Source organism: Nerophis lumbriciformis, linkage group LG01, assembly GCF_033978685.3.
Source record: "Nerophis lumbriciformis linkage group LG01, RoL_Nlum_v2.1, whole genome shotgun sequence".
Classification (NCBI taxonomy): Eukaryota; Metazoa; Chordata; class Actinopteri; order Syngnathiformes; family Syngnathidae; genus Nerophis; species Nerophis lumbriciformis.
In genome coordinates this window covers 64,561,107-64,579,834 of record NC_084548.2, presented here as the reverse complement: position 1 = coordinate 64,579,834, position 18,728 = coordinate 64,561,107, and the positions used below count along the sequence as shown (strand labels likewise).

The 18,728-nt window shown below is 41.5% G+C and overlaps 3 protein-coding genes across 3 annotated transcripts in view; 2 read left to right on the top strand and 1 right to left on the bottom strand.

Annotated features, from left to right (window-relative positions):
* ints11 (integrator complex subunit 11) overlaps positions 1–8,657 on the bottom strand; it is a 28,563-nt gene extending 19,906 nt beyond the window's left edge. Inside the window, exons 1-6 of the mRNA XM_061924210.2 lie at positions 8,299–8,657; positions 7,927–8,024; positions 3,794–3,867; positions 3,503–3,731; positions 3,340–3,438; positions 3,239–3,273 (exon numbers count right to left, since the gene is read on the bottom strand). Coding sequence (XP_061780194.1) covers positions 3,239–3,273; positions 3,340–3,438; positions 3,503–3,731; positions 3,794–3,867; positions 7,927–8,024; positions 8,299–8,326 — 563 coding nt within the window. The 5' untranslated portion in view covers positions 8,327–8,657. The remainder of the gene's footprint in view (positions 1–3,238; positions 3,274–3,339; positions 3,439–3,502; positions 3,732–3,793; positions 3,868–7,926; positions 8,025–8,298) is intronic.
* A 397-nt stretch (positions 8,658–9,054) lies between these two features.
* cptp (ceramide-1-phosphate transfer protein) lies at positions 9,055–10,675 on the top strand. The gene is made up of 3 exons (XM_061924213.2): positions 9,055–9,165; positions 9,404–9,554; positions 9,615–10,675. Exons 2-3 carry the CDS (start codon positions 9,421–9,423, stop codon positions 10,135–10,137), a joined length of 657 nt encoding a protein of 218 aa, XP_061780197.1. The 5' UTR covers positions 9,055–9,165; positions 9,404–9,420; the 3' UTR covers positions 10,138–10,675.
* A 6,905-nt stretch (positions 10,676–17,580) lies between these two features.
* On the top strand, positions 17,581–18,338 carry ubxn10 (UBX domain protein 10). Its single transcript, XM_061972241.1, has one exon. It carries the CDS (start codon positions 17,716–17,718, stop codon positions 18,187–18,189), a length of 474 nt encoding a protein of 157 aa, XP_061828225.1. The 5' UTR covers positions 17,581–17,715; the 3' UTR covers positions 18,190–18,338.
* The last annotated feature ends 390 nt before the right edge of the window (positions 18,339–18,728 follow it).

Here is an 18,728-nt window from a genome sequence, read left to right as displayed (position 1 = left end):
AATATAACTAATATTGACACGTCATGTGTTGCCTTCATTATAACACTTATATAAGGCTTTTAAAGTCATTTTGATAGTAGGCTAAAATAACTAATATAGACACTTACATCATGTGTTGTCTTCATTATAACACTTATGTAAGACTTTTAAAGTAATTTTGATAGTAGGCTAATATAACTAATATAGACACTTATAACATGTGTTGTCTTAATCATAACACTTATTTAAGGCTTTTAAAGTCATTTTGATAGTAGGCTAAAATAACTAATATAGACACTTACATCCTGTGTTGCCTTCATTATAACACTTATATAAGGCTTTTAAAGTCATTTTGATAGTAGGCTAAAAATAACTAATATAGACACTTACATCATGTGTTGCCTTCATTATAACACTTATGTAAGACTTTTAATGTCATTTTGATAGTAGGCTAATATAACTAATATAGACACATGTGTTGTCTTCATTATAACACTTATATAAGACTTATTTAAAAGTTATTTTAATAGTAGGCTAATATAGACATTTACATCATGTGTTGCCTTCATTATAACACTTATAATGTTAACTTTAAAAGTTATTTTAATAGTAGGCTAATATAGACACTTACATCATGTGTTGCCTTCATTATAACACTTATATAAGACTTTTAAAGTAGGGTAATATAGACACTTACATCATGTGTTGCCTTCATTATAACACTTATATAAGACTTTTAAAGTCGTTTTGATTGTGGGCTAAAATAACTAATATAGACACTTACAACATGTGTTGTCTTCATTATAACACTTACTGTATACAAGACTTTAAAAGTTATTTTAATAGTAGGCTAATATAGACACTTACATCATGTGTTGCCTTCATTGTAACACTTATATAAGACTTTAAAAGTTATTTTAATAGTAGGCTAATATAGACACTTACATCATGTGTTGTCTTCATTATAACACTTATATACGACTTTTAAAGTAGGCTAATATAGACACTTACATCATGTGTTGCCTTCATTATAACACTTACCGGTATATAAGACTTTTAAAGTAGGCTAATATAGACACTTACATCATGTGTTGTCTTCATTATAACGCTTATATAAGACTTTTAAAATAGGCTAATATAGACACTTACATCATGTGTTGTCTTCATTATAACGCTTATATAAGACTTTTAAAGTAGGCTAATATAGACACTTACATCATGTGTTGTCTTCATTATAACACTTATATAAGACTTTTAAAGTAGGCTAATATAGACACTTACATCATGTGTTGCCTTCATTATAACGCTTGTATAAGACTTTTAAAGTAGGCTAATATAGACACTTACATCATGTGTTGTCTTCATTATAACACTTATATAACACTTTTAAAGTAGGCTAATATAGACCCTTACATCATGTGTTGCCTTCATTATAACACTTATATAAGACTTTTAAAGTAGGCTAATATAGACACTTACATCATGTGTTGCCTTCATTATAACACTTATAAAAGACTTTTAAAGTAGGCTAATATAGACACTTACATCATGTGTTGTCTTCATTATAACACTTATATAAGACTTTTAAAGTAGGCTAATAAAGACACTTACATCATGTGTTGTCTTCATTATAACGCTTATACAAGACTTTTAAAGTAGGCTAATATAGACACTTACATCATGTGTTGCCTTCATTATAACACTAAGTAGGCTAATATAGACACTTACATCATGTGTTGCCTTCATTATAGCGCTTGTATAAGACTTTTAAAGTAGGCTAATATAGACACTTACATCATGTGTTGCCTTCATTATAACACTAAGTAGGCTAATATAGACACATCATGTGTTGCCTTCATTATAACGCTTATATAAGACTTTTAAAGTAGGCTAATATAGACACTTATATCATGTGTTGCCTTCATTATAACACTTATATAAGACTTTTAAAGTAGGCTAATATAGACACTTACATCATGTGTTGCCTTCATTATAACACTTATATAAAACTTTTAAAGTAGGCTAATATAGACACTTACATCATGTGTTGTCTTCATTATAACACTTAAATACGGTTTTTCCTTTATTGCGGCTCCAGACAGATTTGTTTTTTTGCATTTTTGGTCCAATATGGCTCTTTCAACGTTTTGGGTTGCCGACCCCTGGGCTAATATATGGAAACATTCATTTTTCTTCTACAATGTTGGTGGGTGCACCCTATAGCAGGGAAAATACGGTAGTTGACTTGGAAATGATTTATAAATGACAAACTGTAGCATCCCACTGGTTTAAGATGTTCCATTGTTAAAAAAAAAAAAGGAAGAATTGCATGAACGTGAATAAGGCAGTGTTTCCCACACATTCATTTATTTGTGGCGGCCCGCCACGAAAGAATTACGTCCGCCACAAATGGATTTTTCGGCTTTTGACTCGCTCGACCGCTCATAAAAGCAATGGGACTCTGTCTGTGAATGTACCTTGTAGTTACAACTCCGGTGCAGTAGGTGGCGGTAGCCTACTATGCATTGTAACTCTGCCAATAACACTTAATTCTAGATAATAATAATAATAAATACTGTGTAGTGTTGTAAATAGTCAACGGGAAGGATTTTAGTAAGATATAAGCCATGAGCACTACACAGCCAGAAAAAAACCTAGGCAGGACAAGTAAAAATATTGGGGCAAGTAGATTTGAGAAGTCGGGCAAGTAGAAAAATTAGGGCGGAGCAAACACTGAAAAATAAAGCAGGGTCAGATCAGAAATGCACTTTTCTCATGAAAAGGGTCCTAATTTATATTCTTATGTGCCTTATAGAGAGGACCACGACAAAACATAGAGCGACTAGCTCCAGTGCGACCTGTTCAGCAGCAGCAGGAGGAGGAGGAGGAGGTTGACTGACTGTGGCAGGACACCTCTGCCTCTGTTTCACTTTATGTTGCTGGTAAATAATATGGTTGTAGTAGTAGGCTAAAGTTAAATTATTTAGTATGCACTAATTAAAGGGGCAGAGCTTTAAGAGACATTTTAGCTTTTATATTTTATAAGATATATTTTTTTGTAAGAACCACAATTAATAAATATATTTCAGTGAATAACTAATTGTTCAAATCTGTATATAAATATGTACATAAAGTGTTGTAATTATATTCCAACTCCGCCTTCTTCTTGGTCATCGCCGCTGCCGCCGCCACCCCCCGCCCCCCGACCACACCACCACAAATAGATGCCTGCCCTGTGGGAAACACTGTAAGAACATACCCTAAATGTCTGTCAGGTGTCATGTTGTAGTCCCCCTGAAGAAGAACAAGAAGACTATTATTGTGGTCGGTCATGTGACTCGGGGGAACGTTCACACTCACGGTGTAGACCGCCGACTCCGAGCCCACTTTGATGTGCACCATGGCGGCGCCCAGAACGTGGCCGGCGTAGTACGCCTTGATCTCCAGCTCGTCGTCCACCTGCACACACCGTCTGGTGATTACAAGAGAAGACGGGTGACGGCTGCGGGCCCGGACCTCCCACCTGGACGGTCTGGTGCAGGTTGAGGGGCACGACTTTCTTCATGCAGTCCTTGATCATCTGCGAGGTGAAGAAGTTGGTCTCGCCCTTCTTGTCCACGGTGATCTTGCGGAAGTCCTCCAGCAGGATGGGACAGATGGCCTTGGTGGGGTGGGTCATGTAGATGGGGCCGTCGTAGCCCACCATCTCGCTCATGTAGGGCAGAGCGCCGCAGTGGTCCAGGTGGAAATGGCTGGCAAAAGACACGCGGGGGGGTCTGAGCAGGCAACCACACCGGTTGTGCGTTCAACCAACCTGATGATCACGCAGTCCAAGAAGTCGGTCAGGCGTCCGTTCTGGATGATGTAGGAGAAATCTGGGAAACGTCTCTGGAAGGACAAAACGGCTTCAGGAATAACAACAAAAAAACATGTTTCTTAACCTAACTGTCAATAGAATTTAAAGGTGCCATATGTAGAAAAAGAGAATACAATGATTTGGAAATCATTTTCAACTTATATTCAATTGAATAGACTTTTTTTTTTGCAAATATTAGCTCATTTGGAATTTGATGCCTGCAACATGTTTCAAAAAAGCTGGCACAAGTTGCAAAAAAGACTGGGAAAGTTGAGGAATGCTCATCAAACACTTATTTGGAACATCCCACAGGTGAACATGCTAATTGGGAACAGGTGGGGGCCATGATTGGGTATAAAAGCAGCTTCCAGGAAGGACAAAACGGCTTCAGAAATAACAACAACAAAACATGTTTCCGAACCTGTCAATAGAATTTAAAGGTGCCATATGTAGAAAAGGAGAATACAATGATTTGCAAATCATTTTCAACTTGTATTCAATTCAATAGACTGCAAAGACAAGATATTTATTGTTCAAACTGGAAAACGTTGTTATTTTTTGCAAATATTAGCTCATTTGGAATTTGATGCCTGCAACATGTTTCAAAAAAGCTGGCACGAGTGGCAAAAAAGACTGGGAAAGTTGAGGGACGCTCATCAAACACTTATTTGGAACATCCCACAGGTGAACAGGCTAATTGGGAACAGGTGGGTGCCATGATTGGGTATAAAAGCAGCTTCCAGGAAGGTCAAAACGGCTTCAGGAATAACAACAACAAAACATGTTTCCTAACCGAACTGTCAATAGAATTTAAAGGTGCCATATGTAGAAAAAGAGAATACAATGATTTGCAAATCATTTTCAACTTGTATTCAATTGAATAGACTGCAAAGACAAGATATTTAACATTCGAACTGGAAAACTTTGTTATTTTTTGCAAATATTAGCTCCTTTGGAATTTGATGCCTGCAACATGTTTCAAAAAAGCTGGCACAAGTGGCAAAAAAGACTGGGAAAGTTGAGGAACGCTCATCAAACACTTATTTGGAACATCCCACAGGTGAACATGCTAATTGGGAACAGGTGGGTGCCATGATTGGGTATAAAAGCAGCTTCCATGAAGGACAAAATGGCTTCAGGAATAACAACAACAAAACATGTTTCCGAACCTAACTGTCAATAGAATTTAAAGGTGCCATATGTAGAAAAAGAGAATACAATGATTTGCAAATCATTTTCAACTTGTATTCAATTGAATAGACTGCAAAGACAAGATATTTATTGTTCAAACTGGAAAACGTTGTTATTTTTTGCAAATATTAGCTCATTTGGAATTTGATGCCTGCAAAATGTTTCAAAAAAGCTGGCACAAGTGGCAAAAAAGACTGGGAACGTTGAGGAACGCTCATCAAACACTTATTTGGAACATCCCACAGGTGAACAGGCTAATTGGGAACAGGTGGGTGCCATGATTGGGTATAAAAGCAGCTTCCAGGAAGGACAAAACGGCTTCAGGAATAACAACCACAAAACATGTTTCCTAACCTAACTAACTGTCAATAGAATTTAAAGGTGCCATATGTAGAAAAAGAGAATACAATGATTTGCAAATCATTTTTAACTTGTATTCAATTGAATGGACTGCAAAGACAAGATAATTAACATTCGAACTGGAAAACTTTGTTATTTTTTTGCAAATATTAGCTCATTTGGAATTTGATGCCTGCAACATGTTTCAAAAAAGCTGGCACAAGTGGCAAAAAAGACTGGGAACGATGAGGAATGCTCATCAAACACTTATTTGGAACATCCCACAGGTGAACATGCTAATTGGGAACAGGTGGGTGCCATGATTGGGTATAAAAGCAGCTTCCAGGAAGGACAAAACGGCTTCAGGAATAACAACAACAAAACATGTTTCCTAACCTAACTAACTGTCAATAGAATTTAAAGGTGCCATATGTAGACAAAGAGAATACAATGATTTGCAAATCCTTTTCAACTTGTATTCAATTGAATGGACTGCAAAGACAAGATATTTAACATTCGAACTGGAAAACTTTGTTATTTTTTTTGCAAATATTAGCTCATTTGGAATTTGATGCCTGCAACATGTTTCAAAAAAGCTGGCACAAGTGGCAAAAAAGACTGGGAACGTTGAGGAATGCTCATGAAACACTTATTTGGAACATCCCACAGGTGAACATGCTAATTGGGAACAGGTGGGTGCCATGATTGGGTATAAAAGCAGCTTCCAGGAAGGACAAAACGGCTTCAGGAATAACAACAACAAAACATGTTTCCTAACCTAACTAACTGTCAATAGAATTTAAAGGGGCCATATGTAGAAAAAGAGAATACAATGATTTGCAAATCCTTTTCAACTTATATTCAATTGAATAGACTATTTTTTTGCAAATATTAGCTCATTTGGAATTTGATGCCTGCAACATGTTTCAAAAAAGCTGGCACAAGTGGCAAAAAAGACTGGGAAAGTTGAGGAATGCTCATCAAACACTTATTTGGAACATCCCACAGGTGAACAAGCTAATTGGGAACAGGTGGGTGCCATGATTGGATATAAAAGCAGCTTCCAGGAAGGACAAAATGGCTTCAGGAATAACAACTACAAAACATGTTTTCTAACCTAACTAACTGTCAATAGAATTTAAAGGTGCCATATGTAGAAAAAGAGAATACAATGATTTGCAAATCCTTTTTGACTTGTATTCAATTGAATAGACTGCAAAGACAAGATATTTAACATTCGAACTGGAAAATGTTGTTATTTTTTGCAAATATTAGCTCATTTGGAATTTGATGCCTGCAACATGTTTCAAAAAATCTGGCACGAGTGGCAAAAAAGACTGGGAAAGTTGAGGATCGCTCATCAAACACTTATTTGGAACATCCCACAGGTGAACAGGCTAATTGGGAACAGGTGGGTGCCATGATTGGGTATAAAAGCAGCTTCCGGGAAGGACAAAACGGCTTCAGGAATAACAACAACAAAACATGTTTCCTAACCTAACTAACTGTCAATAGAATTTCAGATGCCTGAGCATATTGTTTAAGAACATTTCTCAACGAGCTATTGCAAGGAATTTAGGGATTTCACCATCTACAGTCCGTAATATCATCAAAAAGTTCAAAGAATCTGCAGAAATCACTGCACGTAAGCAGCAAGGCCCGTGACCTTCGATCGCTCAGATGGTACTGCATCAAAAAGCGACATCAGTGTGTAAAGGATATCACCACCTGGGCTCAGGAACACTTCAGAAACCCACTGTCAGTAACTACAGTTTCTCGCTATATCAGTAAGTGCAGGTTAAAACTCTACCATGCAACGCGAAAGCCATTTATCAACAACGCCCAGAAACTCCGCCGGCTTCTAAGATGGACTGACCAAAAGTGGAAAAGTGTTCTGTGGTCTGACAAGTCCACATTTCAAATAGTTTTTGGAAACTGTGGACGTCGTGTCCTCCGGACCAAAGAGGAAAAGAACCATCCAGATTGTTCTCGGCGCAAAGTTGAAAAGTCAGCATCTGTGATGGTGAAGTGTGAAGTGAAGTGAATTATATTTATATAGCGCTTTTCTCTAGTGACTCAAAGCGCCTTACATAGAGAAACCCATTATCTAAGCTACATTTAAACCAGTGTGGGTGGCACTGGGAGCAGGTGGGTAAAGTGTCTTGCCCGAGGACACAACGGCAGTGACTAGGATGGCCAAAGCGGGAATCGAACCTGGAACCCTCAAGTTGCTGGCCCGGCCACTCTACCAACCGAGCTATACCGTATGGGGGTATATTAGTGCCCAAGGCATGGGTAACTTACACATCTGTGAAGGCACGATTAATGCTGAAAGGTACATACAAGTTTTGGAGCAACAAGCAACGTTATCATGGACGCCCCTGCTTATTTCAGCAAGACAATGCCAAGCCTCATTCAGCATGTGTTACAACAGCGTGGCTTCATAGTAAAAGAGTGCGGGAACTAGACTGGCCTGCCTGTAGTCCAGACCATTTACACAACGTGCCAACTTCACTGCTTTTTGGGTTTTGTAAATAAGATGTGACAAAGACTGGACTTACGTCATCATTGTATCCCATGTGCATGCCACAGTCCAGCATGATGTTTTTGCCTCCGATGGAGACGATGATGCAGCTGCGTCCAACATCCTGTCCAGCTCCTATGGGATGGAGCAAGGAGAAGACAATTATCCATCCATCCATTTTTGCTACCGCTTGTCCCTTTCGGGGTCGCGGGGAGGGGGTGCTGGAACCTATCTCAGCTGCATTCGGGCGGAAGACAATTATTCATAACAAATACATTGTGGAAAACACAGTGGACATTCCCCGCCTTAACCACAGATACACGCCAAAATAGGAGTGTAACATGTCATTTAGGAAGTAATAACACTAAAATGTGTTCATGAAGTGTTGCTAGCTAGCTAGTGAGCTCACCCAGTGGTGTTACTTTTATTTCCGGCATCTTATGGCATTAGCTGTCTGTTTTTTTGGCAGCTAAATCACAGAAGAAAACCGGCTCCTGGTGAACAATATAGCAGTTTGAAATTAATAGTTTATGCTACAATGTAGGTAGACCGTATGCAATTGTTTGGCCGCCATGTTTTTGGACAACTTCCAGGCTGGTATATTTCAAAACAAGGCACGGTGTAATTTCACAAGATTTGGTCACGTTACAATGCTGGCTTGTTTTTGTTATTTCTGAATTGTACTAGGATAAGAAATGGACCCTGCGATATTTACTACAGTACTACGCGGCTGCTATACGCCATACATTTTCACGAGGCTTTTATTCCGAAAAACGTGACTCAGTTCCGTTATAGCCCGGGGCGAGTCTGCGCAGTAAGAACTCAACCCGGAAAAAAACAGAAATGCTTCAAAATGTCTTGGCAGGAAATATTTTAGCGTTGTTGTTTTTTTTTAAATACAGAATATTTATTTCCAAATGTGTCATGTTTGGAATGGGAATTATTAATTCGCTTTCACCTAGCGAAGCCATGTTTTTGACAACTTCCAGGCTGGTGTATTTCAAAACAAGGCACGGCATCATTTCACACGGTTTGATCACGTTAAAAAACTGGCTTGTTTCTGTTATTTCTGAATGATACTAAATTAACGACGGACCCTGCGATATTTACTACAGTACTACGCGGCTGCTACACTCGATACATTTTCATCAGGCTTTTATTCCGAAAAACGTGACACGTTTCCGTTATAGCCCGGCGCGAGTATGCGCAGTAAGAACTCAACCCGGAAAAAAACAGAAATGCGTAATCGCCCATCGGCTTCAAATCGCCTTGGCAGGTAATGTTTTAATACAGAATATTTATTTCCAAATGTCTTATGTTTGGAAGGGGAAGTTAGCTGAAACGTGGGCAAATACTATTATACATTTAAATATTTCACTTTAAATGCAAACGTTGCGAGGTGTTATGAATGTTGGCGCTAAAATGTAAATTTGTCATTTTGCTCGTCGTCGTCAAGTAATATTGTGTTGATGAGGTAACACAGGGAATATTCCCATTTTTGTTTTTTTAAACAGTACCTGTTTGTAACACAATGGCCGCTGTGGTGACGTCAGAGGAGCAGAAGTTCTGCTTGCAGGAAGTCCTCTCCACCGTCAAGGTGTGTCTGTCTGAAAACGATGACGTCATTCTGCAAAACTACGTGTCCTGCTGGCGCGGGCTCGTCAAGTAAGACACTTTAACGCCATCGCAGTCCGTGTCCGCCTTGACCAAGTCGTTCCTTGGCAGGTTCTTGAACAGCCTGGGCGCCGTCTTCGGCTTCATCTCCAAGGACGCGGTCGGTAAGATCCAGATCCTGGTGAACCTGCTGAACGGAGAGGCGTCCTCCCGCTACGAGACCGTGCAGTCCATGGTCCGGTACGAGCTGGACAACGGCCTGGTGGACCTGGAGAAGCGGGGCGGCCACCCGGAGTCGGGCTGCCGCACCCTGCTGAGGCTGCACCGCGCGCTCCGGTGGCTGGAGCTCTTCCTGGAGCGCCTGAGGACCAGCGAGGAGGACGGCAAGACGTCCGCCATGTGCGCCGAGGCCTACAACGAGTCCCTGGCGCGGCACCACCCGTGGGTGGTGCGCAAGGCCGCCGGCGTGGCCTTCTGCGTGCTACCGGGCCGCGCCACCTTCTTCGAGGTGATGAACGTGGGCCCGCCGGAGAAGGTGGTGGCCATGCTGGGGGAAGCGGTGCCGCTCATTTCTGAGGTGTACCGGGTCACTGAAGAACTTTACGCCAAGAACAACATGCTGGACTTGCCTTGAAACCTTCACTTAACATCCCGGGCGGTATAACTCGGTTGGTAGAGCGGCTGTGCCAGCAACTTGAGAGGTTGCAGGTTCGATCCCCGCTTCCGCCATCCTAGTCACTGCTGTTGTGTCCTTGGGCATGACACTTTACCCACCTGCTCCCAGTGCCACCCACACTGGTTTAAATGTAACTTAGATATTAGGTTTCACTATGTAAAGCGCTTTGAGTCACTAGAGAAAAGCGCTATATAAATATAATTCACTTCACATTCAACATGGCTGCTACTTTAGGGACTGTGCAATATCTGCATGGCGGGACCACTACAATATGTCTACTTCTTGTACGTTTTTTCATGATGTCTTTCAGCATTTATTGAATGTAAAACATTGTGTACTGTTAAATGTGTCCTCACATTTAGTATAGTGACGGCCTTCGTCATTTTAAGTCAAATCAAGAGCAAGTATTTGTTGTTGTTCAAACCCCAAAACCAGTGAAGTTGTCACCTTGTGTAAATGGTAAATAAAACCAGAATACAATGATTTGCAAATCCTTTTCAACTTATATTCAATTGAATAGACTGCAAAGACAAGATATTTCATGTTCACACTGAGAAACCTATTTTTTTTTTGCAAATAATCATGAACTTAGAATTTAATGGCAGCAACACATTGCAAAAAAATGTTGTCACAAGGGCATTTTTACCACTATGTTACATGGTCTTTCCTAGTGATGGGTTGATGAGGCGTCATGAAGCGTTTCGACACATTGCAAAACTGTACTGATACTGTGTCATACCTGCCAACTACTCCGGTTTTCCCGTAATTAGTACGGTTTTCATCAACCTATTCCGGGTTACGGTTGCAGTAATAAAAAATACGGTTTTTCATTCATTAAATTTTTTTTTTTTTTTTTTTTTAAAGTTTTATTCACGAAATCGCGTAACAACAATGACAATCGACACTGCTTCCCGTAACTTCCTATCGAGCCATTCCGAATGCCATGCGCGAGGCTATTTATAGCACCGCTGCCAAGCACGAGGCACCAGTTGCCATTGTTTCCAAACGAGCGAACGATCATATGGAATCAGCCGCAGAAAAATCGCAAACGAGTCTTAAACCGAAAAGAAAACTGCAGTCATTCCGTGAAGAATATTCAAAAGCCTATCCGGGAATAATTATCCGTTCCAAAAAGGGTGAAAACTACGCGAATTGCACCTTGTGCAGACAAGATTTTTCGATCGGACACGGAGGAATTAGCGATGTAAAAGACCACGTTGGGACAAAAAAACACAAGTCTAATGCCGTTGCTAGCGATACAAGTGGAAAACTTTCAACGTTTTTCGTCGCCCAAACAGATTCTTTGGATGTGATAAATGCCGAAGTTTTATTTACGGAGGCAATAATTGAGCATGGACTTCCAATCACACTGGCTGATCACATGGGACGGTTATTTCGGAAAATGTTTCCCGACTCGAAAATCGCCAAAAAAAATGGATGTGGTCGAACCAAAACATCAAACATTATTCAGTGTCTTGGAACAGAATCCTCAAAAAGTATCGCCGATGTCATGAAGACGGAACCATTTAGCATGTCGACTGACGGCAGCACCGATTATGACGATGTAAAACTACCCCATTTGTGTTCGATATTTCGATGACGACATTGGAAAAGTATTGTCAGTACTTCTGTCTTTGAGGGAATGCAATACGGCTTCCACAGGCGAAAACATTTACAAAATACTCGCGGAAGAAATAGACTCAAACGTACTTTCAATTAACAAATTGAAGTCTTGTGAAAGGTTGACAGGATAACTGGCATTAACTGTCAAAATAATTTCAAACTATTGAAGTTAGCTTACAGAATAAACATGTCAATCAACCCATATGATTTTTGCTGTAATATTTTTGTTTTGAAAAGTCACTGTGACTGATAGAAAAGTGATGGTTTTAGCAACATTTTAACCTGTCTGAATGCTAATAATCATTTTGCGTCGGGGGGCGAACCTGAACCCCCCACCAGGACGTTGTCCTGGACCTACCGGGGCCTGCGGCCCCTGGACCCTGGCTACTAGGTTTTTCTGATTTCAAAAGTTGGCAGGTATGCTGTGTCACTAAATACTGACATCTGCTGGACATTAAAAATCCCTACAGGCAACCTATGGACCGACTCAACTGACACTGATTTTATGACCTAGTATATACAATAATATAAACCAAGTCATTGTATTTCATTTAGGATTATTTCATATCTTCATTTAAATAAAAATATATTTTTATCTTTTTTAGATACAGTCAATAAAAAATGCGAACATGTATCATAACATGGAAATCTAAGAGAATGTGTTGTGAATGAGGATGCTTGTGGACTGGGATTTTTTTAAATTAATTTTTTACACATTTTTATTTAAAAAAAAAACAGTTTTTCCAACGTATTCAATTTCAGACGATTTCTTTCATTGATTGATTGAGACTTTTATTAGTAGGTTGCACAGTGAATTACATATTCCGTACAATTGACCACTAAATGGTAACACTCCAATAAGTTTTTCAACTTGTTTAAGTCGGGGTCCACCCTACACTTTCTTGATGCGCTCCGTGTCATTTTTCAGCTTGGTGAGGAGTGGGTTGCGGACTGGCTTGAATTTGACTGATTGTATCATTTTGGGCATGTCGTTCTCAAAATCCTTTAATTCCTCAACTGTGGGTGGGTTCTTGGTAGATTTGAATCCGTAAGTTTTCTTTTGCGTTCCTTTTGTTTCAGGGTGGAGGGAAAAAATGTGCTTTCCACCGCATCCTCCTTAGGAAGTGTTCCGTCTTTTCTATGAGCCTTAGCCTGTAGTCATTCTGCGCGGGTATGGGAATGTTCTTCGTGGAGTAGTCGATGTTGAATTTTTCCATTTCTGATCGTCGTACAGTGCTCAACAAATGTCAATTTGGAGCGGAATATATGTCTTAATTAGATTATCCAAAAAATAGTGCTCGATACCGTGGTAGAGCGCAATATATGTATGTGTGGGAAAAAAATCACAAGACTACTTCATCTCTACGGGCCTGTTTCATGAGGGGTTCCCTCAATCATCAGGAGATTTTAATAAAGGATTTTGAGAACGACATGCTCAAAATGATACAATCAGTCAAATTCAAGCCAGTCCGCAACCCACTCCTCACCAAGCTGAAAAATGACACGGAGCGCATCAAGAAAGTAAACAACCTCATCATAGCCGCCGATAAAACCACAAACTTCTACAGAATGGACATACCAGAACATAACACTTTACTGGACAGAAGCATCACCAAATCATACAAAAAAGCACAACCCAACACTTTACAGAACATCCACCTGGAAAATAAACGGATCGCGGCTGAACTGGACATTGAGGACAGGGTGGACGCCACAGCCAACAAGGAAGCCTTCATCACATTGAAGGACCACAAACCCAACTTCGCAAATAACCCAACATGCCGACTAATAAACCCAACTAAATCTGAAATAGGAAAAATCGGGAAAATAATCCTGGACAGAGTCAACACAAAAATCACGGACAAAACACCACTCAACCAATGGATAAATACAGCAGCAGTAATCAAATGGTTCAACAACATCCAAGACAAACAACAGCACAACTTTATCTCCTTCGATATCGAATAATTTTACCCTTCCATCACGCAAGACCTACTGACTCAAGCACTAGACTTCGCCTCAGACTACGACTCAATCACAGGCAACGAAAGAAACATCATCATCCACGCAAAAACTCCATACTCATCCACAACAGTACACCATGGCAAAAAAAGAACAATTCAACATTTGACGTTACTATTCAGGTGTACTGGAGAGGAGGCTACGCCGGATAGTCGAACCTCGGATTCAGGAGGAACAGTGTGGTTTTCGTCCTGGTCGTGGAACTGTGGACCAGCTCTATACTCTCGGCAGGGTCCTTGAGGGTGCATGGGAGTTTGCCCAACCAGTCTACATGTGTTTTGTGGACTTGGAGAAGGCATTCGACCGTGTCCCTCGGGAAGTCCTGTGGGGAGTGCTCAGAGAGTACGGGGTATCGGACTGTCTGATTGTGGCAGTCCGCTCCCTGTATGATCAGTGCCAGAGCTTGGTCCGCATTGCCGGTAGTAAGTCGGACACGTTTCCAGTGAGGGTTGGACTCCGCCAAGGCTGCCCTCTGTCACCGATTCTGTTGATAACTTTTATGGACAGAATTTCTAGGCGCAGTCAAGGCGTTGAGGGGATCTGGTTTGGTGGCTGAAGGATTAGGTCTCTGCTTTTTGCAGATGATGTGGTCCTGATGGCTTCATCTGGCCAGGATCTTCAGCTCTCACTGGATCGGTTCGCAGCTGAGTGTGAAGCGACTGGGATGAGAATCAGCACCTCCAAGTCCGAGTCCATGGTTCTCGCCCGGAAAAGGGTGGAGTGCCATCTCCGGGTTGGGGAGGAGATCTTGCCCCAAGTGGAGGAGTTCAAGTACCTCGGAGTCTTGTTCACGAGTGAGGGAAGAGTGGATCGTGAGATCGACAGGCAAATCGGTGCGGCGTCTTCAGTAATGCGGACGCTGTATCGATCCGTTGTGGTGAAGAAGGAGCTGAGCCGGAAGGCAAAGCTCTCGATTTACCGGTCGATCTACGTTCCCATCCTCACCTATGGTCATGAGCTTTGGGTCATGACCGAAAGGACAAGATCACGGGTACAAGCGGCCGAAATGAGTTTCCTCCGCCGAGTGGCGGGGCTCTCCCTTAGAGATAGGGTGAGAAACTCTGTCATTCAAGGGGAGCTCAAAGTAAAACCGCTGCTCCTCCACATCGAGAGGAGCCAGATGAGGTGGTTCGGGCATCTGGTCAGGATGCCACCCGAACGCCTCCCTAGGAAGGTGTTTCGGGCACGTCCGACCGGTAGGAGGCCACGGGGAAGACCCAGGACACGCTGGGAAGACTATCTCTCCCGGCTGGCCTGGGAACGCCTCGGGATCCCCCGGGAGGAGCTGGACGAAGTGGCTGGGGAGAGGGAAGTCTGGGCTTCCCTGCTTAAGCTGCTGCACCCGCGACCCGACCTCGGATAAGCGGAAGAAGATGGATGGATGGATGGTCTGCCCCCAGACAGCGCGACTCCAAAACCAACAAAGGCTGCAACTGCCGCAAGAAACCTGATTGCCCTCTCAACGGGGGGTGCTTACAAACATCAGTCGTTTACCAATCAAAGGTAACACGCAAGGACATTAACACATCCGACACATATGTAGGATTAACCGAGGGAGAGTTTAAAACCAGATGGAACAATCACAAGGCTTCTTTCAGGAACCAAAACCTGCGGAATACTACAGAACTCAGCAAACACATTTGGGACCTCAAAGACAATAATGTTGAATATTCAATAACATGGCAAATTCTTGCATCCAGCACACCTTACAATAGTGGTAATAAAAGATGCAACCTATGCTTGAAAGAGAAACTGTTTATTATATACCGTCCAGACCTGTCATCCCTCAACAAGCGCAGCGAAATTGTATCAGCATGCCGTCACAGACGGAAACACCTCCTAGGTAACACATGAGCCAATCACCACGCCCCTACGCCAGCCTGTACCTACCCACTCTGTGCCCTATATAAACCATGGTATGTGAATGCTTCTATTAAAATCTCCTGATGATTGAGGGAACCCCTCATGAAACAGGCCTGTAGAGATGAAGTAGTCTTGTGATTTTTCCCCACACATACACACACACATATATATATATATATACATACATACATATATATATATATATATATATATATATATACATAATAAAATAAATAAATATATATATATAGCTAGAATTCACTGAAAGTCAAGTATTTATTTTATTTATATACTTGAATTTCAGTGAATTCTAGCTATAAATATACTCCTCCCCCCTTAACCCTCCCCATCTCCCGAATTCAGAGGTCTCAAGGTTGGCAAGTATGTGTACAGCTTAAGTTGTTCAACAGTCCGGGGTCTTTGTTGTGGTATTTTAGGCTTCATAATGCGCCACACATTTTCAATGGGAGACAGGTCTGGACTACAGGCATGCCAGTCTAGTACCCGCACTCTTTTACTATGAAGCCACGCTGTTCTAACACGTGGCTTGGCATTGTCTTGCTGAAATAAGCAGGGGCGTCCATGGTAACGTTGCTTGGATGGCAACATGTGTTGCTCCAAAACCTGTATGTACCTTTCAGCATTATCGGCGCCTTCACAGATGTGTAAGTTACCCATGTCTTGGGCACTAATACACCCCCATACCATCACAGATGCTGGCTTTTACACTTTGCGCCTAGAACAATCCGAATGGTTCTTTTCCTCTTTGTTCCGGGGGAAATGACATCCACAGTTTCCAAAAACAATTTGAAATGTGGACTCGTCAGACCACAGAACACTTTTCCACTTTGTATCAGTCCATCTTAGATGAGCTCGGGCACAGCGAAGCTGGTGGCGTTTCTGGGTGTTGTTGATAAATGGCTTTCGCTTTGCATAGTAGAGTTTTAACTTGCACTTACAGATGTAGCGACCAACTGTAGTTACTGACATTGGGTTTCTGAAGTGTTCTTGAGCCCATGTGGTGATATCCTTTACACACTGATGTCGCCTGTTGATGCAGTACAGCCTGAGGGATCAAAGGTCACGGGCTTAGCTGCTTACGTGCAGTGATTTCTCCAGATTCTCTGAACCCTTTGATGATATTACGGACCGTAGATGGTGAAATCCCTGAATTCCTTGCAATAGCTGGGTGAGAAAGGTTTTTCTTAAACTGTTCAACAATTTGCTCACGCATTTGTTGACAAAGTGGTGACCCTCGCCCCATCCTTGTTTGTGAAAGACTGAGCATTTCATGGAATCTACTTTTATACCCAATCATGGCACCCACCTGTTCCCAATTTGCCTGTTCACCTGTGGGATGTTCCAAATAAGTGTTTGATGAGCATTCCTCAACTTTATCAGTATTTATTGCCACCTTTCCCAACTTCTTTGTCACGTGTTGCTGGCATCAAATTTTAAAGTTAATGATTATTTGCAAAAAAAAAAAAAAAGTTGATCAGTTTGAACATCAAATATGTTGTCTTTGTAGCATATTCAACTGAATATGGGCTGAAAAGGATTTGCAAATCATTGTATTCCGTTTATATTTACATCTAACACAATTTCCCAACTCATATGGAAACGGGGTTTGTACAAAATCTGCTAAAATCATACAGAATTAGCTAAAACGCTAGCATACAATGTTAGCAAGCTAATATAAGACGTGTTAGCATACTTCCAAGATGGCGCCAAGTATCAAAAACCATGACTTTTTAGGTTTAAACATACGAAACTTGCTAAAAAGCTATCAAAAATTTAGCATGCAACTATAAAAAATAATCTGCAGTTTTGCAGCTTGGACACCAGAGGGCACCACGGTGTAAAGGACAGGTGGTTGTCATGGCAACAAAGCTGCCATGGTAACAGCAGTAACAGCGGACAAAAGCACTTCCTGTCCACAGTGAGAAGAAAGCGAAACCTTTTTCTTTTTCATGACTTCAAACCTCAAATCGTCCTTTTTGTTATTTATCCTTCTCCGGAGCCCTTGCCATGGATCTAACCAGACCCGAGTCCAAAACGGGTTCCAGCCATGACCCGGGGACCGCCCGTGTGCCGCCGGCGTCCGCCAAGACCACCGGAGACCTCCAAGGCAGCTGCCCTCCCCCTCACGCCCCGGACCTGAACAAGTACAAGGTCCTCCCCGCCATCCCCAGGGGCCGCTCTGGGACTCGGAGTCCGCCTCCCCAGGAGGAAGTGAGGGCGGAGTCCTGGTGTGACGGCGGCACCTTGCTGCTCGCCGTCAGCGCGCCGTGCGGCGGGAGCTTCGAGCAGCACTTTGAGCCCTCCGACCCCCTGCGGGTGGTGAGGGACAGCGCCGAGGTCAGGTTCGGGACCCGCTACGGCGAGGTTTCCATAGCAACCATGGACGTGCCTCGCAGGAGCTTCAGAGACTTGGAGCGGACTCTGGTCCAGTGCGGAGTCCACGACAGATCAGTACTGTGCATCTTTTTAAGTCAACAATAGTCAACCACGCTTCCTTATGGAAAGGACCCTTTCAAAATAAGATTATTTCGGTGAATAATCCCCTTTGGAAATGAGACTTATTTTACCTTGAAATGTTATTTGCCAAGAGTCCGTTTGCCAAGTTTCTACTCAACACTTCCATTAAAACAACATCTGACATAATACGTCTTGTTTTGTTGGCTACATTTAATATGGAATATGTTTATTTAGTCCACATTTAATATGGAATATGTTTATTTAGACCACATTTAATATGGAATAGGTTTAATTAGTCGACCATTAATATATCTTTATTTAGTCGACATTTAATATGGAACATGTTTATTTAGTCCACATTTATTATGGAATGTTTTAGTCCACATTTAATATGGAAAATGTTTATTTAGTCGACATTTAATATGGAATAGGTTAACTAGTCGACATTTAATATGGATATGTTTATTGAGTCGACATTTAATATGGAATAGGTTTAATTAGTCGATATTTAATATGGAATGGCTCGTTAGTCGACATTTAATATGGAATATGTTTATTTTGTT